Source organism: Leopardus geoffroyi, chromosome D2, assembly GCF_018350155.1.
Source record: "Leopardus geoffroyi isolate Oge1 chromosome D2, O.geoffroyi_Oge1_pat1.0, whole genome shotgun sequence".
NCBI lineage: Eukaryota > Metazoa > Chordata > Mammalia > Carnivora > Felidae > Leopardus > Leopardus geoffroyi.
Window position 1 is genome coordinate 52,554,049 of NC_059334.1, and position 22,271 is coordinate 52,576,319.

General features: G+C 41.2%; 1 protein-coding gene and 1 long non-coding RNA gene across 5 annotated transcripts in view; one reads left to right on the plus strand and one right to left on the minus strand.

Moving 5' to 3' along the window:
• Nucleotides 1-8,176: 8,176 nt before the first annotated feature.
• On the minus strand, nucleotides 8,177-21,430 carry LOC123576818. Of its 2 annotated transcripts, XR_006701599.1 has the most exons (4): nucleotides 21,292-21,430; nucleotides 20,377-20,462; nucleotides 19,436-19,572; nucleotides 8,177-8,374 (listed from the first exon to the last, which is right to left on the minus strand). It is a non-coding gene; the product is annotated as an uncharacterized LOC123576818 (long non-coding RNA). The 2 variants fall into 2 exon arrangements; XR_006701598.1 differs by lacking the exon at nucleotides 8,177-8,374 and having other exon boundaries at nucleotides 19,109-19,572.
• Nucleotides 21,431-21,539: 109 nt separating this feature from the next.
• TNKS2 (tankyrase 2) overlaps nucleotides 21,540-22,271 on the plus strand; it is a 67,454-nt gene continuing 66,722 nt past the window's right edge. The window contains exon 1 of one of the 3 annotated variants that reach the window (XM_045438193.1): nucleotides 21,540-22,074. In XM_045438193.1, the coding sequence (XP_045294149.1) occupies nucleotides 21,876-22,074 (199 nt within the window). In that variant the 5' untranslated portion in view covers nucleotides 21,540-21,875. The remainder of the gene's footprint in view (nucleotides 22,075-22,271) is intronic. The other 2 variants (XM_045438194.1, XM_045438195.1) reach the window with 2 other exon arrangements.

The following is a 22,271-nucleotide window of genomic DNA, read 5'->3' on the forward strand; positions in this document are numbered from 1 at the left end:
CTATGCTTTTCTTTTTAATGTTTATTTATTTTTGAGACAGAGAGAGACAGAGCATGAACGGGGAAGGGTCAGAGAGAGAGGGAGACACAGAATTTGAAGCAGGCTCCAGGCTCTGAGCTGTTAGCGCAGAGCCCTATGCGGGGCTCGAACTCACGGACCGTGATATGATGGCCTGAGCCGAAGTCAGACGCTTAACCTACTGAGCCACCCAGGCACCCCTGCACTATGCTTTTTAAATTCATCTCTATTGCCAGGTGTAAATCTACTTAGTTATTTCCAATTCTTGCTTTGTTCCCATGGTATACAACCACCATGTTTTTTTTACCTAACCACTTTCCCAACGATGGGCACCCAAGAGAGCATCCAGCCACCTACCACTACAAATAATGCTGAAATGAAAGTCTTTATGTGTGGGGTGCCTGGGTGGCTCAGTTGGTTGGGCGTCCAACTTCGGCTCAGGTCCATGATCTCACAGTCCATGGGTTCGAGCCCTGCATCGGGCTCTGTGCTGACAGCTCAGAGCCTGGAGTCTGCTTCCGATTCTGTGTCTCCCTCTCTCTCTGCCCCTCCCTGCTCATGCTCTGTCTCTGTCTCAAAAATAAATAAAAACATTAAAAGAAATTTTTTTAATTTTTTAGATGAGTTCCCATATTTACCTGTGTGAAATTTCTTTGACATATATACCCGAGAGCAGAACTGCATATACTAGCAATATGACTCTATACCACGTACTAGTATATATGTATAATATACTTGCTGTAAGCCTCTAATTTTATCAAATACTGCTGGGTAACAACTGTCTAACAGTACCTGGGAGTTCCTGTAACATCACACTAGGCATGACATGGCTTTCTAATAAATGAAAACTGATATCTCATTGTTTTAACCTGCACTTCTCAGATCCTGATGCATTTCTTCATTTGCTCATTGGAATTTCCTGTACTATAAGTAAGGCCATTTCTGTTCATATCCTTTGCACATTTTCCTGTTGGAATTGCACAATTCCTATTGTCTTTGTCTTGGTGATTTGTAGTTCTTTGGATATATTAAATATAATTTTCCTTGTCAATTTTAAAATTTGAAAATATACTGTGTCACCTATTAATTTTCTCCACAATGTCCTTTGTGGGAATCCTTAATTTTGATGTCATATCTTTGTCTTATGATTTGTGCTTTTGGAGTTTTGTTAAGCCTTTCCTTCTCCCTGGGTTACAAAAGAATATCCTCTTAAGGTTTCTTCTATTAGCTTTGTAACTTACCTTTCTCATTCAGGTCTTTCAACCATCTGGAATCCAAATTTGTATATGAGCTTAGGTAAGGATCCAGTTTTATTTTTCGTCATGTACTGAGCCAATTTTCCCAATACCACTGCTAATTAAATCCATTTTTTCACCACTGATTTATGGTGTCACCTTCATTATATATTAAATACTCGGTATACATGGGTCTGTCTATGATCTCTCTGTTATGTCCTTTTGGTCTGTTTATTCTTGTGCCAATATTGACTGTTTTTATTATTATAGTTTGTGATTTGTCTTTATATCTCAAAGGAAGAGTCTTTTTTTTTTTTTATTCCTATCTTAGCTACTTGTGGATCTTTATTCTCCCATACAACTTCAAACATTGATCAAATTCCTCAAAATAGCCAACTGGAATTTTTATTGGGATTACACGGAATTTACATATGAAGTTTTGGATCATTGACATCATTATAATACTAAAGCACCCAGTCAAGGAAACATACCCAGGACAACGTTACCTAAAGAAGATTATAGATGTCCATGGAAAGCAAGTAGTCAAAGAAAATGAACAGAAGTAAAGTCTTTTTTTAATCCAAGTTTTCACTAACAGTTGAAGAACCATTTCTTGATTTTTAAAAGAAAAAAAAAACACTGTAGAAATGTTTTATAGGACTATCAGCTCCTTTTTAGTTTCTACCTCAAGAGGGAAGCTAACAGCTGGTCTTTGAGAATGAGACCAATCTAAAAAGTCCCTGTATGGGGGTGCCTGGGTGGCTCAGTCGTTTAAGCATCTGATTTTGGCTCAGATCATGATCTCCTGGTCCATGGGTTCAAGCCCCGCATCAGGCTTTCTGCTGACAGCTTGGAGCCTGCTTTGGATTATGTGTCTCCTTCTCTCTGCCCCTCCCCAACTCATGCTCTGTCTCACTCTGTCTCTCAAAAATGAATAAATGTTTAAAAAAAGATTTAAAAAAATTAAAAGTCCCTTTATAGTTGCAAAAGAGAAGAGCTTTTTGTTTGTTTATTTATGTAGTTTACAGGCGAAGAATTATGAGGAAAGATATATAAACACAGGGCCATGACATGAGACCATGGACACAGCCGTGAGCAAACCTAAGGATTCTAGAGTAGCTGGTAATTGAACCAGTTAGGGAAATGAACCTAGGGATCATAATAATTTTGTTTCTTTATTTGTTTTAAGAACAGAAATGGTAAAAATTTTAAATGTTACTTTAAAAAAAATATTTGGGGGCGCCTGGGTGGCTCAGTCAGTTAAGCATCCGACTTTGGCTGAAGTCATGATCTCACGATTCCATGAGTTCAAGGTCAACGTCAGGCTCTGCACTGACAGTATGGAGCCTGCTTGGGATTCTCTCTCTTCCTGTCTCTCTGACTATCCCTCATTCGTGCGTGCTTCCTCTATCTCAAAATAAATTTTAAAACTTAAAAAAAAAACCATTTGTCTTCATCATAGGAAAGTGGTGTTTAGAAAGAATTCCACTCATCTATTTTAACAAAGCTACTTAGTTTTTTTAAGCAAAAACTACAGCATCAAAAGCCAGCTTTAGTGCAAAATTAACAAACCAAAATTTAGTAATTTATGATAAAAGCTTTTAAAAATTAATTTTTGAAAAGTAAAAGCTACCCCCCCAAAAACGTACTAACATTTTATATTTTTGCCATATGTAGTTTGCCCACAGTGAAAAGGCAATTCATTCTGAAAATAAAGATGGAGTAAATGACATTTTAGACTCATTTCTAAGTAAATAAAGAAGGTTCTATCAAAATCCATATTCTTATAAAATCAAAGAAATCATGTGCTATGATAAATAACTATTCCTTGCAAACTGGTGCAGCCATCATGGGAAACAGTAAAAAGTTAAAAATAGAACTATCCTATGATGGAGCAAATGCACTACTGGCTATTTGCCCAAAGAATCCAAAAATCCTAATTCAAAGGGATACATGCAGGGGCACCTGGGTGGCTCAGTTGGTTATTTCAGCTCAGGTCATGATCTCATGGTTCATGGGTTTGAGCCTCAAGTCGGGCTCTGCTCTGACAGTGAAGAGCCTGCTTGGGATTTTCTCTCTCTCTCTCTCTCCCTCTCAGAATAAATAATTTTTTTTTAAAAAAGGGATACATGAACCTCAATGTTTATAAGCAGCATTATTTACAATAGCCAAACTGTGTAAACAGACTAAGTATCCATCAATTGGTGAATGGATAAAGAAGATGTGGTATATATATACAACGGAATATTACTCAGCCATAAAAAAGAATGATATCTGGCCATTTGCAATGACATGGATGAAGCTAGCAAGTATTATGCTTAGCGAAATAAGTCAGAGAAAGTCAAATGCCATATGATTTCACTCATAGGTGAAATCTTAGAAACAAAACAAACAAGTAAAGGAAAAAGAGGGGAAGAGAGAGAGAGAAAGAGAGGAAAACCAAGAAACAGACTCATAATTATAGCAAACAAACTGATGGTTACCAGAGGGGATGGGGGGGGCGGGGCATTGATGGGTTAAGTAGCTGGTGGGGATCAAGGAGTGCACTTGCTGTGATGAGCATCAGGTGACCTATGGAAGTGTTGCATCATTGCATTATACACCTTAACTAATATTACACTGTTAGGTAACTAGAATTTAAATAAAAACTTAAAAAAAAAAAACTTTAAAAACCTATACCACAAGTCTACGGCGTGAATACATAACTAGAATTGGTTCAGAGCGTTGCCGGAGGGGTAGCGGGAGGTGGGATGGTTGGACTGGGAAAGGGGCATTAAAGAATCTACTCCTGAAATCATGGTTGCACCACATGCTAACTAACTTGTATGTAAATTAAACAAATAAAGTTAAAAAAAAAAACAAAAAACTAGAGTTGGTTCAGAGACATCGCTGAGCATGATTATTCCATACAAGAACTGCAAAAGAAAATCACAATTAAGTATGGTTGGTATCTGAATATAAGATTTCTGAAAACTGACAATCCATTTGCTTAGTTTCCAGAGCAGCATCTGTTATAGCAATGTGTCAAATAGTTCACGCCTTTGAAACATTAGGGTTGTTTTCGACTAAAGCACCCAGGTCTTTTCAGTAAGCCAAATGTGCGTAAGATAATGCTTAAATTGTCCTAAAATGAGGAATTTTGGTTGCTAAAGGCGAAAAAGAGGCTGACATTACAGAGGCCTTGCTCCAAGTTGCATGTCTTGTAGTAAAGACAGGTGTAAGTTATACAGTTGATAGGAACTTTGTGACAAGAACCACGATCAGTAAAAGTGGTGTTTTTCTCTTAGAATAAAGCATAACAACCTACTGGCAAAATTTCTTTATCAAATAAGACTACTGAAGTCTGAATATCTGGAACACAGTTGTGGAAGGCCATTACTATCACATATCCATGCCAGAAGATATTTCACTCTGTAGTTGCTCAAAACCGGGACGCCTGGGTGGCTCAGTTAAATGTCTGACTTCAGCGTAGTTCGTGATCTCATGGTTTGTGAGCTTGAGCCCCACTTCGGGTGAGCACAAGCCCCGCTTCTCTCTCTCTCTCTGTCTCTCTCTGTCTCTCTTTCTCTGCCTCTTGTGGGATTCTCTCTCTCTCCCTCTCTCTCTCTCTGCCCCTCGTTCACTTTTGCCCTTTCTCAAAAAAAAAAAAATTACAGTTGCTCAAAATCACTGAAATTATGAATCACCTTTAACATTGTACACATATTACATGATTCTATACATTATGATGATAGACAGATAGATAATAGATATTATATATTAGGTATATATTAGATAATGGAGAGGCCCTTGATGGCTTCATGTGTTTATCATGGCAAATGCATGCTACACGGAACGAGACTGTGGTTAACAAATATTTTGTGAGTCTATGGTGTGAAACGGAAAATAGATAACGGATCTGGTAGTGACGGAGTAGCAAGCTATACGTTAGAGCAGGGGATGTGCTTCTGTGCAAATCAAAGACGCGGCAGCCCAGAGCCAATCCACAGGCTGCCACGGCCAGCCACAGAGCCCAGCCAGCTATGTACTCCTGCCTCCCAGTCTTTACTCAGTGTAAAGGAAATGGTGACAAGTGTGACAATCATCAAGGTGCAGCTAATATTTTTTTGTTTTTTTATTTTGAGAGAGAGAGAGAGAGCATGAGCAGGGGAGAGACAGAGAGAGAGGGAAAGAGAATCCTAAGCAGGCCCTGCACTGTCAGCACAGAGCCCAACATGGGGCTTGAAACCACGAACCGTGAAATCACGACCTGAGCCAAAACGGAGAGTTGGATGCTTAACCGACTGAGCCACCCAGGCGCCCCAAGGTGTGGCTAATATTTCATGTTTGTGATGAGAGGAAATTTTAAGAATAAAATTGTTTTTTCATGTCAAAGTAGCCATTTGATCACACAGTGTTTAAAATGCTGAGAATAAAATATTGTTCTAGATTCTCATCATGCTCGTAAAGACCCTTTTTAAGATTTCAAATGGCTTCCTTAAGCTGCGCATCTCAGAAATATACCTAGTATCTTGAATAGCCAGAACTTCTTATTTTAAGGTTAAAAATATCATGATGGTCATAATGCTGAAGTTAACATGCTAAGATTTCATAAGAAAACTGAATTGCAGTGAAAATGATTCAATAGTCAAGAATTCTACTCTGCCAGCCCTTGATTCTCTTTATTCTTCAAAGAAAGAAATCTATGGTATATTATTGGGCAGATCTTAAAACTGCAACCAGATGCTACAAGAGAACATCAAGAAATATTTCTCTCTTTTTTTAATGTTTTTTTTTGGGGGGTGGGGGGTGGGGAGGCAGAGCACTAGCAGAGCAGGGGCTACAGAGAGGGAGACACAGAATCTGAAGCAGGCTCTAGGCTCTGAGCTGTGAGCACAGAGCCTGACATGGGGCTCGAACTCACAAACTGGGAGATCATGACCTGAGCCCAAGTCGGACGCTCAACCGACTGAGCCACCCAGGTGCCCCATCAAGAAATATTTCTTAGAGCCACACACAACCAAAGAGTGTTATTAGATATTCAAATGTTTGAAACACTTGAAACATTAGCATCTGACTGAGAACCAAATGTGCTGTTCAGAGAAAAATCTCCCCACACTTTTGGATCTCCCCACAGTTTTGGATCTGTATTCAGTCCAAAAATCCAAAACTATCTGACAAAGTCTGCAAACATTTGTTCCCACTTCTGATGACTTGTAATTGTGAATTAGCATGTTCTAACTTAGAAGAAAATAAAGAGTAAGAAAACAGCTACATAAAACCCGAACTGCAGTTCAGGTCAGCCATGATCAAACCTGTCAGAGATTACTAATTTTAATATGCTTTACTTTTTAAAATGCTAATAGATTGTAAACTTAAAATTGACTCATTGTATATGCTCTAAAACTCCATTAAGTTGGCCATCGACATTAAAAGTTAGAGAGAGGTGCCCGGGGGGCTCAGTCAGTTAAGCATTTGACCCTCAATTATGGCTCAGGTCACGGATCTCACGGTCATGAGATCGAGCCCCACATCAGGCTCCCAGCCTGCTAAAGATTCTCTCTCTTCCCTTCCTCTCCCCCCAAAAAGAGAAACACAGACTTATAATAAGTTATGACGAGAGAGTATTTTACTCTGTTCCTGCATACCACTGATCTACAGCTAGCATCCAAGGTTTCAGGCAGGAACCAGAGGCAGAGTCATTCTCTTCCTACTTACGAGTCATGGAAGTGGATATTATTACTATGCCATACTATTTTTATAAATAAGAAAACTGTAATTTGTGTAAGTAAAATGAGCAGAGTCATATAGATTAGACACACGAGAAGCAGACCTAACACAGATCTTCTCACCCCTAATTCAGAGTCTGATTTACCCCATTCTTTCTCAGCATTGGAGACTTTGGGTACATTTGGCATAGTACAATGCTTTTTGGTTTGTTTTGTTTGATTTTTAAAGTTTTTTAAATTTTTCCTTTTAAGTCATTTTTTGAGAGAGAGAGAAAGAGCGCGAGCCGGGGAGGGGCAGAGAGAAAGGGAGACAGAGAATCCAAAGCAGGCTCCAGGCTCTGAGCTGTCAGCACAGAGCCCCATGCGGGTCTCAAACTCACCAACCCGTGAAATCATGATCTGAGCTGAAATCTGACACTTAACCAACTGAGCCACCCAGGCACCCCTGGCTTTGTTTTTTGTTTTTGTTTTTTTTCTTATTCAGTATTCTTTTTTTCTGTGTTTTTTTTTTTTAGTATAGTTGACACATTGCTCTGGTTATTTAAACCCTCAACTTAAAGGAATGCTTATTATCCTAGATCTCTGAGTTGATGGCCACTAGCTAACTGAAGTTCCTACATCACAACTAACTGCAAAGCACCTGTTCTCTCTTTCGTATGTATTAGTGCAAAGCACCAGTTTCTCTCCCTACCCCACAGCCTGCCTCGCACTTCACTTCCAGACCTGCACGTAAAACAAGGAAGCGGCTGAAAACTGAATACTTTTTTTTTTTTCTATACCTTGAACCAACATTATGGATTGCAGTTGGGCTGAAGGTTCATATTCATCGTATTTAACGGGTCTTTAAAACTCAGCAGAACTGTTTCCACTAGATGGCGGTCTTTACCAAGAACTGTAAGAGCTATGCCAGCTTGTGGCAATTTACAAGTTACAAAGCCTGGCTTTCAGAGAGGTGAGTATACTTATACAAACCTTCTGTCTGTGATTCCATTTTTTTAGCCCCCACTGTGGAAAAAGCCAATAAATGCAAATATAATGTGCTTTTTAAAAACAGAAGAGAAATCATGTTTCAAGTTGAAATTTTTCTTTGTTATTTTCTTTTTTGGGTTGAAACATATTTGACCTATAACTGTCAATTTAAGGCGTCAACACATTAATCTGTTACATTCATATGCTGTAATATGACTGTAGTGATAATTAGCACCTCTATCATGTTACGTGTTTGTCATTTAATTGGGATAGTTAAGGTCTAGTCTCATAGCAAGTTTGATGATGGTAAAACAATATTGTTGTTTCTGGTCACTGTACTGTGCATTAGACCTCTGGGACTTCTTTACCATTCTCTGGTTTGTTGCCTTAAACAACATCTGAAAATATTCTTGAAGAAATAAGGACTTTCTCCCAGAAGAAAGACTGAAAGACATATATAAAAAATTATCTCTTGTAATTGTCGTTCGTAGTCTCAGAACAAAAAATACCTGTTGGGCACCTGAGTGGCTCAGTCGGTTAAGCATCTGACTCTTGATTTCAGATCAGGACATGATTTCACAGTTTGTGGGATTGAGCCCCACATCTGATTCTGTGCTGACAGCACGGAGCAAGCTTGGGATTCTCTCTCTCTCTCTCTCTCTCTCTCTCTCTCTCAAAATAAATGAATAAACATTATTTTTTTTTTTAGGGGCTTCTGGGTGGCTCAGTTGGTTGGGCATACGACTTCAGCTCAGGTCATGATCTCATGGTTTGTGAGTTGGAGCCCCATATGAGGCTCTGTGCTGACAGCTCAGAGCCTGGAACCTACTTCAAATCCTGTGTCTCCCTCTCTCTCTGCCTCTCCCCGTACCGCCCCCCCCCCCCCGCCCCAGCTCATGCTCTGTCTCTCTCTTTCTTGAAAATAAATAAAAACATTAAAAGAATAAGTAAATTAAATTAAATAATTTTTTTAATTTTTAAAGTACTTGTTGGTTCTAAAAATTGTGCACGACATTTGGGAGAAGCAATTGGCTATTGCTATTTATAGTTGGCATTTGTTTTATATCTTTTCTCCAAGTGATAGTATTTTTAAGTTAAAATATAATCTACTGAGTAGAATTTATCATGTGCTACAGTTTCTCCTCTCGTTATCAATGAGATTGTTTCTTCCCTTTAAATGCTTTGTTATGTATTAGTATTTAATGACTTGTTATTTGATTAGTAGAAATAATTCTTTAAAAATTTTTTTATGTTTATTTGAGAAAGAGAGAGAGAGGGGCGCCTGGGTGGCGCAGTCGGTTAAGCTTCCGACTTCAGCCAGGTCACGATCTTGCGGTCCGTGAGTTCGAGCCCCGCGTCAGGCTCTGGGCTGATGGCTCAGAGCCTGGAGCCTGTTTCCGATTCTGTGTCTCCCTCTCTCTCTGCCCCTCCCCCGTTCATGCTCTGTCTCTCTCTGTCCCAAAAATAAATAAACGTTGAAAAAAAAATTAAAAAAAAAAAAAAGAAAGAGAGAGAGTACGAGCAGGGGAAGGGCAGAGAGAGAGAGAGAGAGAGAGAGACAGAATCCGAAGTAGGTTCCAGGCTCTGAGCTGTCAGCACAGAGCCTGACGAGGGGCTCGAACTCATGAGCTGTGGGATCATGACCTGAGCTGAAGTTGGACGCTCAACCGACTGCACCACCCAGGTGCCCCTACTTTTCTTCTCCCCCCCCCAACCTGAGATTTGGAGGGCAGAAACGACGCAGCAGCCATGATTTTCATGTTTAGAACTCCGCAGCAGGCACTGTTCTAGCTGGTACACGTTGTCCCTTCTCTCTCTTACCTCCCGGCTCCCCTTGTTGACCTGGGAACCGCGTGGGGCCTGCAGTTGTTCCAACTTCCTGTGACTCCTCTTTCACCTCCTCTGACTTCTGTTAATTTGATCGTCTTTAGTTTCTCTCAATAATGATTTGTAGTTCTTTGGTGTGATGGTCTTGCCCAACTTTTATTATATCTATTGCCGGGTATGTGATGTTTTTGATGCAATTGGAGATTTCATCTTCTTAAATTTCATTGGCTGCTGTTTGTGACTGGTAGATAAAAATACAAGTTGATTTTTACATTTCGATCATGTATCCTACATGTATCCTACAGCCTTGCTTAAATTTAGTTTTAATAATTCATGAACACTTTTGGGTGTTCTACATACACAATCATGACATCTGAGATTAATGTGTTCCCTTCTTCCTTTTCCTTTTTTGGACTGCCTGGGACCTCTAGTATAGTACTGAGTAGCAGTGGTAATAAAAGGTAACCTTGTCGGGACGCCTGGGTGGCTCAGCTGGTTAAGCGTCCAACTTCAGCTCAGGACATGATCTCACCATTCGAGGGTTCAAACCCCACTCATGTGGGGCTCTGTGCTGACAGCTCAGTTCAGAGCCTGGAACCTGCTTCGGATTCTGTGTCTCCTCTCTCTGCCCCTCCCCTGCTTGCTTGTTCGCTCTCTCTCAAAAATAAACCTTTAAAAAAAAAAAGGTAACCGTGTCTCACTGCCCATCTCAAGGGAAGGTTTGTAAATAACTCACTCTTGAATATTATATTTTCCATAGGTTTTTTGCAGATATTCCTTGTCAGATAAAAGAAATTCCTTCTACTCTAAATTTGCTAAGAGTTTTTATCATGAATGGTTTTATTGCACCTGGGTGGCTCAGTCGATTAAGCGTCCAACTTCAGCTCAGGTCATGATCTCACACTCGTGAGTTTGAGCCCAGCTCAAACTGTGCTGACAGCTCAGAGCCTGGAGATTGCTTAGGATTCTGTCTCTCTCTCCCTCTCCCTCTCTCTCTCTCTCTGCCCCTTCCCTGCTCATACTCTGTCTCTCTCTCTCTCTCAAAAATAAATAAACATTAAAAAAATTATCATGAATGGTTTTTGCGTGATCAAATGTTTTTTCTGCATCTACTGAGATGATCATGAGTTTCTTCTTTTTTCTGTTAATATGGTGAGTTACACTGGTAATTTTCAAATGTCAAACCAACCTCAACAAAAGTCAGTTTGGTCATTATACATCATCCTATGTACACATTGATCGATTAAATTTACTAATATTTTGTTTAGAATTTCTGCATATCTCTTCTTTTTTTGAGAGAGAGAGGAAGAAAGCATGCAAATGTGTGCACCAGCAGGGGAAGGGCAGAGGGAGAGGGAGAGAGAGAATCTTAAGCAGGTTCCACACCCAGTACAGGGTTCGACTCGGAGCTCAGTCCCACCACCATGATATCGTGATCTGATCTAAATTCAAGGGTCACCCGCTTAACTGACCGAGCCACCCAGACGCCCCTGCCTATCTCTTCTTAGAAGAGATTGGCCTTATAGGCCAATTTTCATTTCGTTTCTTTTTTTTTTTTTTTTTTTTTTAATTTTTTTTTTTTCAACGTTTATTTATTTTTGGGACAGAGAGAGACAGAGCATGAACGGGGGAGGGGCAGAGAGAGAGGGAGACACAGAATCAGAAACAGGCTCCAGGCTCTGAGCCATCAGCCCAGAGCCTGACGCGGGGCTCGAACTCACGGACCGCGAGATCGTGACCTGGCTGAAGTCGGACGCTTAACCGACTGCGCCACCCAGGCGCCCCTCATTCCGTTTCTTAATGTCCTTTTCAAGCTTGGTACCAGAAGTTATGTTTAAAATGAATTGGAAGTGTTTCATCTTTTTCTTTTCTCTGGAGGAGTTGTATAAAATTGATGTCATTTGTTCCTGAAATATTTGCAAGGATTTACCCATAAGGCCATGTGGGACTGAAGACTTCTTCATGAGAAAGTTTTTAATTTCAGAATCAACGTATTTAGTTGATATGGGACTGACTATACACTCTGTGCTGTATGTATCATCTTATTATATTTTAATGCCTATATAATCTATAGCAATGGCCTCTTTTTATTACTGATATTGGAATTTTGTGCTTCCTCTATCTTTTTTCCCTGACTTACTTTGCTAGAGGTCTCTCAAATTTACTAGTCTTTTCAAAGACCCAACTTTTGTGCCTGTCATTTTTCTCTACTGTGCATTTGCTCTCTATTGAATTAATTTCTGTTCACATCTTCAATTACTTCTTCCTACTTTTATGGATGTATCTTGCTGTTGTTTTCCTCAATTCTCAAGATGAATATTTAAATACTTTATTTTCAGTCTTTCATTTCCAACTACAGATTTCTGGGGCACCTGTGTGGCTCAGTTGGTTCAGCGTCCGACTCTTGGTCTCTGCTCGGGTCATGATCTCATGGTTCATGGGTTCGAGCCCCACATTCCACATCCGGCTGCTTGCAGGCAGTGTGGAGCCTGCTTGGAATTCTCTCTCTCTCTCTCTCTCTCTCTCTCTCTCTCTCTCTCCCTCCCTCTTTCTGCCTCTCTCCCAGCTTGCACTCTCTCATTCTCTCTTTCAAAATAACTTAAAGCTACAAATGTCCCTGTATCTTTTTGGAAGAACACAATTACACAATTTAAGCCACTACACAGCCTTAAATTAATTATTACTTTTAGTACTTCCCTGGCAATGTTAGGACTTTAGAACACTTTTTTTTTTTTTTTTTTTTTTTTTTTTTTAAAGAAAGGCAGACTGCCACGTACAGTGCCTCATTTGGATGTGTCTGGAATCTTGGAAGCTTGACTACCCTACGTTCTCCTACAAATGGACCTTGAGAGCTTGTTTGGAGGTTCTAGCAGGGGAGTGCCCCTACTCCTATACCCTTGACTGAAGAATGTCCTCCTCTATCGGGGAAGGTCATCCTCTTGGACCGAGCGCACAGCTTCGGGAGGGATGCACATGGAGCGGTGAGGGAGGAAGGGGACACCCGCCTAGCCAGCCAGATCAGCCGAATCAACCCTGGCGATCAATGGGGTGACAGATGTCGCAGCCAGATCACCCTCACATCCAGGACTTTAGAACACTTTAACTCCATTTACCATTTCCTGCCTTTTGTGTTATTGTTATTGTATATTAATTCTACATATTTAAAAAAAAATTTTTTTTACATTTATTCATTTTTGAGAGACAGAGAGAGACGGAGCACAAGCAAGGGAGGGGCAGAGAGAGAGGGAGACACAGAATCTGAAGCAGGCTCCAGGCTCCAAACTGTCAGCACAGAGCCCGACGTGGGGCTCAAACTCACGAGCTGTGAAATCATGACCTGAGCCGAAGTCGGCCGCTTAACCCACTGAGCCACCCAGGCGCCCCTGCTTTCCCTTTTTCTCTTAGTCTGCTGGATCTTCAATTTACCTATATGTCAGACCTGTTCACTATGTCCCATTTGTGTCTGCTGAGATTCTCTTTTTCTTAATCTATTTTCTCCTTCTTTTTCTCTATTTTCTTATATCTATTCATCAAAGTTATGCTTAAAATTTGGCTGATATCTATAATTCTGAATCACCTGTCTGAGCTTTCTCTTGTGTTTTTGGTCATTTCGTACTGTTCCTTGGTATGCTTGATACCTCTTGATTGACAGTCAGATATTGTTTGAAAATTTACAGAAGCTCTGGATAATGAGGGAATCTCCAAGGAATGTTCTCCATTTACTCTGCTAGGCAGGCAGAGTTAGGGCTGATCACCTTAATCTACTCAGGAATGAAATGACTCAATATCGGGCTGCAGTTTTCCTAAAGGCTTTTTCTACCCCTTCATCATTCCCACAGGTCATGGAGGCGGAACCTCAGGGAACTGCCCAGACTGTAGGTTGGAACTCTACAGACCTGTCTTGAACTCTAATCCTTGATACTTTAGTAGCCTGAGATGGCCACAATCTCCACTCTGCTTTTCAGAAAGCCTCTGCCCAGCTTCTTGCCTCCTATACTTTGCAGGTTCAGAATTCATCAAAATAGCTTGGAAAAAACTAACCAATGGGGATCAGTTTTCTGCCTGGCCAGGCTTCAGTCTCTTTAGATCCACAGGATCACCAAAAGCTCTGATGGTTTCTCTGCCTTCCAGCAGTGGCCCTTTCCCCGAGAATTTTATGGGTTTTCCGCCACATTCCTTGAATCCATAATTGTGAAATTCCCCATGGAAAAAACACAACTGCAGGACATTAGCTCAGCTCTCCATGGTTTTCCCCTGATCAGAATTTTGACCTCTCAAGTTCTAAGTTGCCTTAGCAGCATCCCTAGACTCAAGATTTTTTTTTTTAATTTTTTTAAATGTTTATTTATTTTTGACAGGGAGAGACAGAGCATGAGCGGGGGAGGGGCAGAGAGAGAGAGGGAGACACAGAATCCAGAGTGGGCTCCAGGCCCTGAGCTGTCAGCAGCACAGAGCCTGACGTGGGGCTTGAACTCACAACCCGCAAGATCGTGACCTGAGCCGAAGTCAGATGCTCAACCGACTGAGCCACGCAGGCGCCCCCAAGATTTTTTTTAATTCAACCTCTCTAGTTATTCTTAAAGGATGCATTATTCTGCCATAAGTTACTCTATCATACTAAATAAAAGTAGAAGTTCTAACCACAGAGTTTTAGAGCTCCCCCTCCATTAAAGCTATTGATTATCACTCGGGAAGCTAAACCGCTGAATAAGAGAGTTTATCTTTTTTTAATTATTATTGAGAGAGAGAAAGAGAGAGAGAGAGAGAGAGTGCATGCATGAGCAGAAGCAGGGTAGGGGCAGAGAGAGAAAGAGAATCCCAAGCAGGGTCCGAGCTGTCAGCACAGAGCTCTAACTCACTAACCCTGAGATCATGACCTGAGGTAAGATCAAAAGTCAGATGCTTAACCCACTGAACCACCTAGGCACCCCAATCGTTTTTCTTTTTTTCTTTTTCTTTTTTTTTTTTATAAGGGAAATAAGACTTGGCCTTAAATTTTGATATCAGTCTGTTGGGCCTTCAGGTCAGAGCCCAGAATGCTGTCTTTTTATTTATTTAATTTTTTTTTTCAACGTTTATTTATTTTTGGGACAGAGAGAGACAGAGCATGAACGGGGGAGGGGCAGAGAGAGAGGGAGACACAGAATCAGAAACAGGCTCCAGGCTCTGAGCCATCAGCCCAGAGCCCGACGCGGGGCTCGAACTCACGGACCGCGAGATCGTGACCTGGCTGAAGTCGGACGCTTAACCAACTGTGCCACCCAGGCGCCGCCCAATCGTTTTTCTTAAATCAGGTATATGATGGTCTCTAAATTCCAACTGTAATTAGTGTGTCCTATGACAAAATATACATTTAAATTATAGAACTTATCATTGGACTATTTTGTCCAGAAACGAATGAGAAAAATAAATATGCAAAATAAGAAGTATTTCTCACAGCTCTGGATGCTGGGGCAAATTCACGTCCAGTGAAAGCCCTCCTTTTGGTTTGCAGATGACCGCCTTCTTGCTGGATCTTCACATGGCGGAGACATCATCTCTCTTATGTTTCTTCTGAGGGCACTAATCCCATTGTGAGGACTCATGGCCTAATTACCTCCCAAAGGCTCCACATCCAAACACCTTTACACTGGGGATCAGGGCTTCAACATAGGAGTTTTGGTGGAGACCCATTCAGTCCATAGCAGCCGTGAACTGTTCTATGATTAACTCAATGGTCTGTAGCTGTATGTGGTAAATGCTGCATTTGCCACTGAGACCCCTCTCCAGAAATGGAGGACTTCTTCCCTCAGCCACTGGAAGTGCTGCAGGAAAGCAGCCCTCAGCTCTCAGCTTTCTTTGGGCATTGTTTGGCCTGAAGAAAAATGGCCCAAGATCATACCTCCTTCCAAAGGTAGCTCATATCCAGTAACTGATCAGTGCAGGAGGTATAAGTATCTGTTCCCCTTGGAACTTGGGATAGTTTTGAAGGGCCATTCCAGATGCAGACTTTGTCATCAGGTTGGTTGATTGGGACTGCATCTCAGTTCAACTTTCTCCCTCTACCCAATCCTGTTTCATTCACCTCCCCAATAAAGACCACTGACTAATAAATGTCTTGCACGCTAATCTCTGTCTGAGTCAACTTCCCAAAGAACTCAAGTTGTGACACAAACATTAACATAAGTACGTGTGTGTTAACCTTTGTTGATGTATTTTTCTCTTTTGCTGACCTCCATTTTTCAAACTTTCGGCAACAAACATTTTGGGAAAAGAAAAAATACTGAAGTTTTTTGTGTGTGCTTTGTTTTTGGTTTTGTTTTTACAAAGTATGATGAGGATGTATTTCTATCGGCTTCAGCAATAACAAAATGTGCCGGATTTTTTGTCTCTGGCGAACATAAAATAGCTGAAAATACATAGACATTGAAAAGTCAAAATACCATCCCTATTTAATCAGAGGAATTCAAAGGAATACACAGATGAAAAGTAAATGCGCATATAATCAGTTCCCATTAGGGAGCAAGTTAAATACCAAGCCAAAGCTTCCTCACTAAATCATTTTGCAGTGGCTGTCTCCTTCCCAAGCTCCTACAACATCACACTTGAGCAAAGGTCACTTAGTAAGCCTAAAGAGTTCCCTCACCACTCGTTCATTTGACCAACCTACCTGCCCAGTCTATCATTATCTTGTGAGCTGTCAATCCTATACATACCTATGTCTGACAAGCATTTCTTACAACCATCAGTGGCTCTGTGTATTAATTTCCCAGGACTGTTGTAACGAAGTACCACAAAACGAAGTGGCTCATAATAACAGAAATTTATTGTCTCATAATCCTGGAAGCTAGAAGTTTGAAATCAAGGTCTCAGCAGGTCCATGCTTTCTCTGAAACACTCTATGGAAGAACTTCCCTTGCTGCTTCTAGCTACTGGCGATTGCCAGCAATCCTCACATGAATTTTCCCCTATGTGTCTGTGTCTATGTGTCCTTATCTTTCTTGTAAGGGCTCTAGCGGTTGTAGTTGGGGCCCATCTTAATCCAGTATGACCTCAACTTAATTACATCAGCAAAGGCCCTATTTCCAAATAAGGTCACAGACTGAGATTCAAAATGCACATGATTTTACAGGAGATACTATTCAACTCAGTATGTATAGTCTGCCCTTGGGCTCTCCCAAACTCACATCCATCCCATGTGCAAAATACATTTTACCCTATCTCCAAATCCCCCCCAAACCTTAATGCATGGCAGCATTAAATCTAAATATCAACAATCAATTTGCTCTATGAAAAAAATTAAAGGATATTGAATACCTATCTCATACCATACTCCAAAATCAAGTCCAGAAGGATTAAGGACACTTATATGTAAAAGGCAAAAATTTTCACTTGTAGGAGAAAATAAAGGATGTGTTTTCCATCCTAGGATAAGGGAAATTTTCTTAAATAAACACACACTGGGACACAAAGTAGATGAAAATATTCATAATTCAACTATATTAAAATTGAGACGTCTTTTCTTTGGGAAAGTAAACAAGCAAGCCACAAACTGGGAGGAGGTAATTTCAACACTGACAAAGGATTAGTATCCAGAATGTATAAAGAATGCCCAGAGCTCAGTAGTAGAAGGCAAACAACCCAACAGAAAAATGGGCTAAAGATATAAGTAAGCATTTAATGAAGAGTAAATACAAATAGACTGTAAACATATGAAGAGATACACAACTTTATTTGCATTTGTACATCATCTTAATCATTTTTATGTGTACAGTACAGAAGCGTTAAGTATATTTGCATTGTCCTGTCACCATTCATTAAGAACTTCCACCTTTCAGATGAGAGCTGCAGGGCCACATCAAGCCTCCATGTATTCATGAGTCTATTTCTGGACTATATTTCATTCCATTGATTGATTTAGGTATTCCTGCTCCACTACATCGTAACACATCCTCCAATACTTAGTACAACTTGGTAATAAATTTTGATATCAGGTAGGGCAAACCTCACACCTAACTCTTCTTTGCCTTTTTTTTTTTTTTTTTTTTTTTTTTAGATTTGGTCTCCCATATACATTTTAGGATCTATCTTGAGTTCCTTGAAAACCCCATTGGGATTTTGATGAGACTTGCATTGAATTTATGGATCAATCTGGGAAGGATTGCTATGTTAATGATATTGAGTCCTCCCACCCTTGGACATGGCATATCTCCCCATTTAGTTAGGTCTTCTTTAGTGAATTTCAATAAAGTTTTATAGTTTCCTTCATACAGGTCTTGCACATTCTAGTTTTATTGCTATCATAAGTAGCAACTTTTTTAAAAATATGGCTTATCAAACTACTGTAAAAAAAATTTTTAGGGGCGCCTGGGTGGCGCAGTCGGTTAAGCGTCCGACTTCAGCCAGGTCACGATATCGCAGTCCGTGAGTTCTAGCCTCACGTCAGGCTCTGGGCTGATGGCTCAGAGCCTGGAGCCTGTTTCTGATTCTGTGTCTCCCTCTCTCTCTGCCCCTCCCCCGTTCATGCTCTGTCTCTCTCTGTCCCAAAAATAAATAAACGTTGAAAAAAAAAATTTAAAAAAAAATTTTTAAAGCACTTGGAGACATTTTAATACGGGCTGAATATTAGATGATATTAAGGTATTGATGTGCATTTGGTTAGGTTAATATGTTTAAATGGTATTCATTATGGTAAAAGTAAGACCTTTATGTATTACAAACTTATATTTGAATATTTACTGGTAAAGTGACATGTTTCGTTTGTTTAAAAGTTAATAAAAATCATTTTAAATAGTTTATTTTACAAATGAGGAAGAGCTAAAAGAATGGCAAAATAGTGACAAGTGTTGAAGCTGGGTAATAGATATGTGGGAGTTCATTATACTATTCTCCTTATTTTTGTGCATGTTTGAAATTGTCCACAATAGACTTTAAAATTATATTTTCTACTTATTTTTTCTAAGGTATAGAAAAAATACCTTACAGCAACCCTAACAAACTAGTCCACTTTATATAAATGGGATCATACAGTGTTTATCCTTTTTGTTACCAGCTTATTTCACTTGTCCTCAAGCTTCATCCATGTTACAGCATATGACAGGAATTCCTTCTTTTTTAAAAGATGGAATAATATTCTATGGTACATATATACCACATTTTGTTTATCCATTCATCTGCTGTGAACACGTAAGTTGTTTCTACCTCCTGGCTATTGTGAATAATGCTGCTGTGAACATGGGTGTGCAAATATCTCTTAGAGAGCCTGCTTTCAATTCTTCTGTATATATGCCAGAGGCATTACTGGATCATACGGTAGCGTGATTTTAAATTTTTTGAGGAAACACCATACTGTTTTCCCCAGTAGGTGCACCATTTTATAGTCCCACCAACAGTGCACAAGACTTATAAAATTTCTCTACATCCTCACCAGCTCTTATTATTTTCTGGCTTTTTGATAGTAGTCATCCTGATGGATGTGCAGTAGTATCCCACTGTGGTTTTGATTTGCATTTTCCTAATGATCATTCGGTTTTTAAAAATGCTAAGACCTTTTTGAGATACCATTTACATCCACTATATTTATTGGAAAAGTTAATCTGACAATACTAAGAATTGATGAGACAGAGACTTTTAAAAAACATGCTGCTGGGGGGCATGTATATTATTAACAATCTCTTTTGAAGGGCAATTTGGCATTACCTTGTAAAGTGAATTCATTTTCCCTAAGATTCAGTAATTCCATTCCTAGGTAGTTGGTTCCTGCAGTGGTTTTTAAACCTTGAGTCCACACTCATTTGTGAGTTCTGTAATCCATTTACTAAGAGTCACAATTAGCCCTGGAGAAGTAAATGTTGTTTTGTTATTTTGTGAAACTTTTGTTCTATATATGTATGTTTACTGGTGGAAGACACTAATTGCATTTCTTACACTATGAGTAATGGTGAAAAAGTTTGAAAACCTCTCATTAATTCTTGCACACGCATACCAAGAGAATGTATAAGAATGTTCACAGTAACAAAAATCGGAAGCAAACCTAGTGGCCCATAAAATTGTAAATTTGTGGTGTGTTCCTACAAGGCAACTCTATAAAGCAATGAAAATGCATGCATGAGACTTATCCTTAAGTGAAAAAAACACCACAAAGACTGTCATTTTTTTATTTTTGTTTTTTTAAATTTTTTTAAGTTTATTTATTTTGAGAAAGAGAGCACAAGCAAGGGAGGGGCAGAGAGAAGGAGAGATCGAATCCCAAGCAGGCTCGGAGCCATCAGTGCAGAGCCTGTTGTGAGGCCACAAACAGTGAGATGATGACCTGAGCCGAGATCAAGAGTCGGCTGCCTAGCCGAATATGCCACCCAGGTGCCCCAAGACTGACGTTTTTATAAAGCTTCCAAACGAGTAAAACTGAACAATATGTTGCTCAGAGATACACACATGGGAAGGGATTAATAAGAACAAATCAGTAAATAGGGAATAATAAAATTAGGAATACATTTGGCAGGTGGATGAAACGGGGAAAAAAAGATGCAATAGTATTGGTGTCATAGGTCTTATGTATTCATGGATATTCATTTTATTAATATGCAACATAATTTAAATTTATACTAAATATATTATTTATATGTAATTATATAACTTACATATGTATAAAAAGGTTCCTTCCTAAAAGTGCATATTCTCTGTCTTCTTGCACAGTAGTGAATCAACCCAGTAGAAACTGAATTTCCTGAAAAACAGGTTAAGAAGTTAAAGACCACAGGGGGGAAAATGCCTGTCAGCATGCCAAAGGTCAACATGTATCATTTCATGTAAGCATATCTTAACTTTCAAAAGTTCCCAGAGGCCAGGGCAGGGAGTAGGGAATGATAAATAGCTAGATCACTACCATTTTTTTCCTCTTAGTTTTGAAAGAGAGAGGGAGAGAGAATCCCAAGCAGGCTCTGTGCTATCAGCAAAGAGCAAAGACCCGCCCCCCCTCCCCCCCAGGCAGGGTTCCATCCCACGACCCTGGGATCATGCCCCAAACTTAGAGGCTCAACCGACTAAGCCACCCAGGCGCCTGGCTAGATCACTACCTCAACCGTGACAATTATCTCTGTGGTTTTCTTGCTTCTGTGGTCTACATATACATCCCAAATCATTAAACTTTGTTAGCCATCCGTACACCCAGTGTATCCACACCTCATTCAAATCAGTACAATATTGATATATGTATGGGCCCGTTAGTTCTGAGCTAATAACGATAGCAAGAGTGATTAATCAGAGCCATCCCTCTCAATAATTTAGAATAGGAACAAACTTTCATCGCTCTCCTAATTTCCTTTAAATGAACTTGGGGCAGCTCATCCAAACTTTCCATGAAGTGGAAAGCAACTCATTCGTTTTCGAGAAGTGACTTACACGAAGCAACAAAACAGCAGTTGTAGGGGAAGGGAAGAGACAGTAAACAGAAAAGAAATCCCCCGCCCCCACCCCACCCCCAGGAGAAAGGGATTGTGGAAACTGAAAAGTGGAGACTAAGAATTCAAAAAAAAATATGCAAGATCGGGGAAAACCTTTCAAGCGCTCTTTTCAGTGTACAACAATAAGGAAATTCAGCTCAGGAAAACCATGTCTTAAAAAAAAAAAAAAAAAAAAGGCAAGAAACACAACCATTCGACTTCAGCAAAACCCACTGCAAAGATGGCGGTGGGACGAAGCCCCTTCTCCTCTAGCCGCCAAAGGTCCTCGCCTCGCATTTCCCACAAACCCCTCCGCGCCGCCCGGCTCGCAGAAACCTGCCGGGCCGGTCTCGGACCACTGCGCAAGCGCGGCACCACGTCACGTGCCCTTCCAGGGCTCAGCGGAGCTGGCAGGAGGGGCCTTGCCAGCTTCCGCCGCCGCGTCGCTTCGGGGCTGGAACGGCGGGTTCGTGCTGCCTCTGCCGCCGCCGCGGGGCACCCGGGGGTCGCGGGGCCAAGCGAGGGGCGCGCGGCAGCGCGGCCATGGGACTGCGCCGACCCCGGTGACAGTAGGGAGCCCAGCGGCCCGGGCCCTGAGCGCGTCTCCTCCGGGGGGCCTCGCCCTCTTGCTCGCAGGGCCGGGGCTCCTGCTGCCGTTGCTGGCGCTGCTGCTGGCGGCGGCGGCGGCGGCCAGGATCATGTCGGGCCGCCGCTGTGCCGGCGGGGGCGCGGCCTGCGCGGGCGCGGCGGCCGAGGCTGTGGAGCCGGCTGCCCGCGAGCTGTTCGAGGCGTGCCGCAACGGGGACGTGGAGCGAGTCAAGAGGCTAGTGACCCCCGAGAAGGTGAACAGCCGCGACACGGCGGGCAGGAAATCCACCCCGCTCCACTTCGCCGCAGGTAACCGGGACCAGTGCCTCCTCGCCTCGCCCCACCTGCGCACCCGGGCTCTCAGGCCTGAAAGCAGACACGGTGGTCGTCTGCTTTTCCTCGTAGGACTCCGGTGCTGGTCGTCTCGCTCTCGCCGATTGGGGACCGAGGCGAGGACTTGGGGCTAGGGGGCGAGCGTGTCCCACTCCCTGGAATTTTTTTTTTTT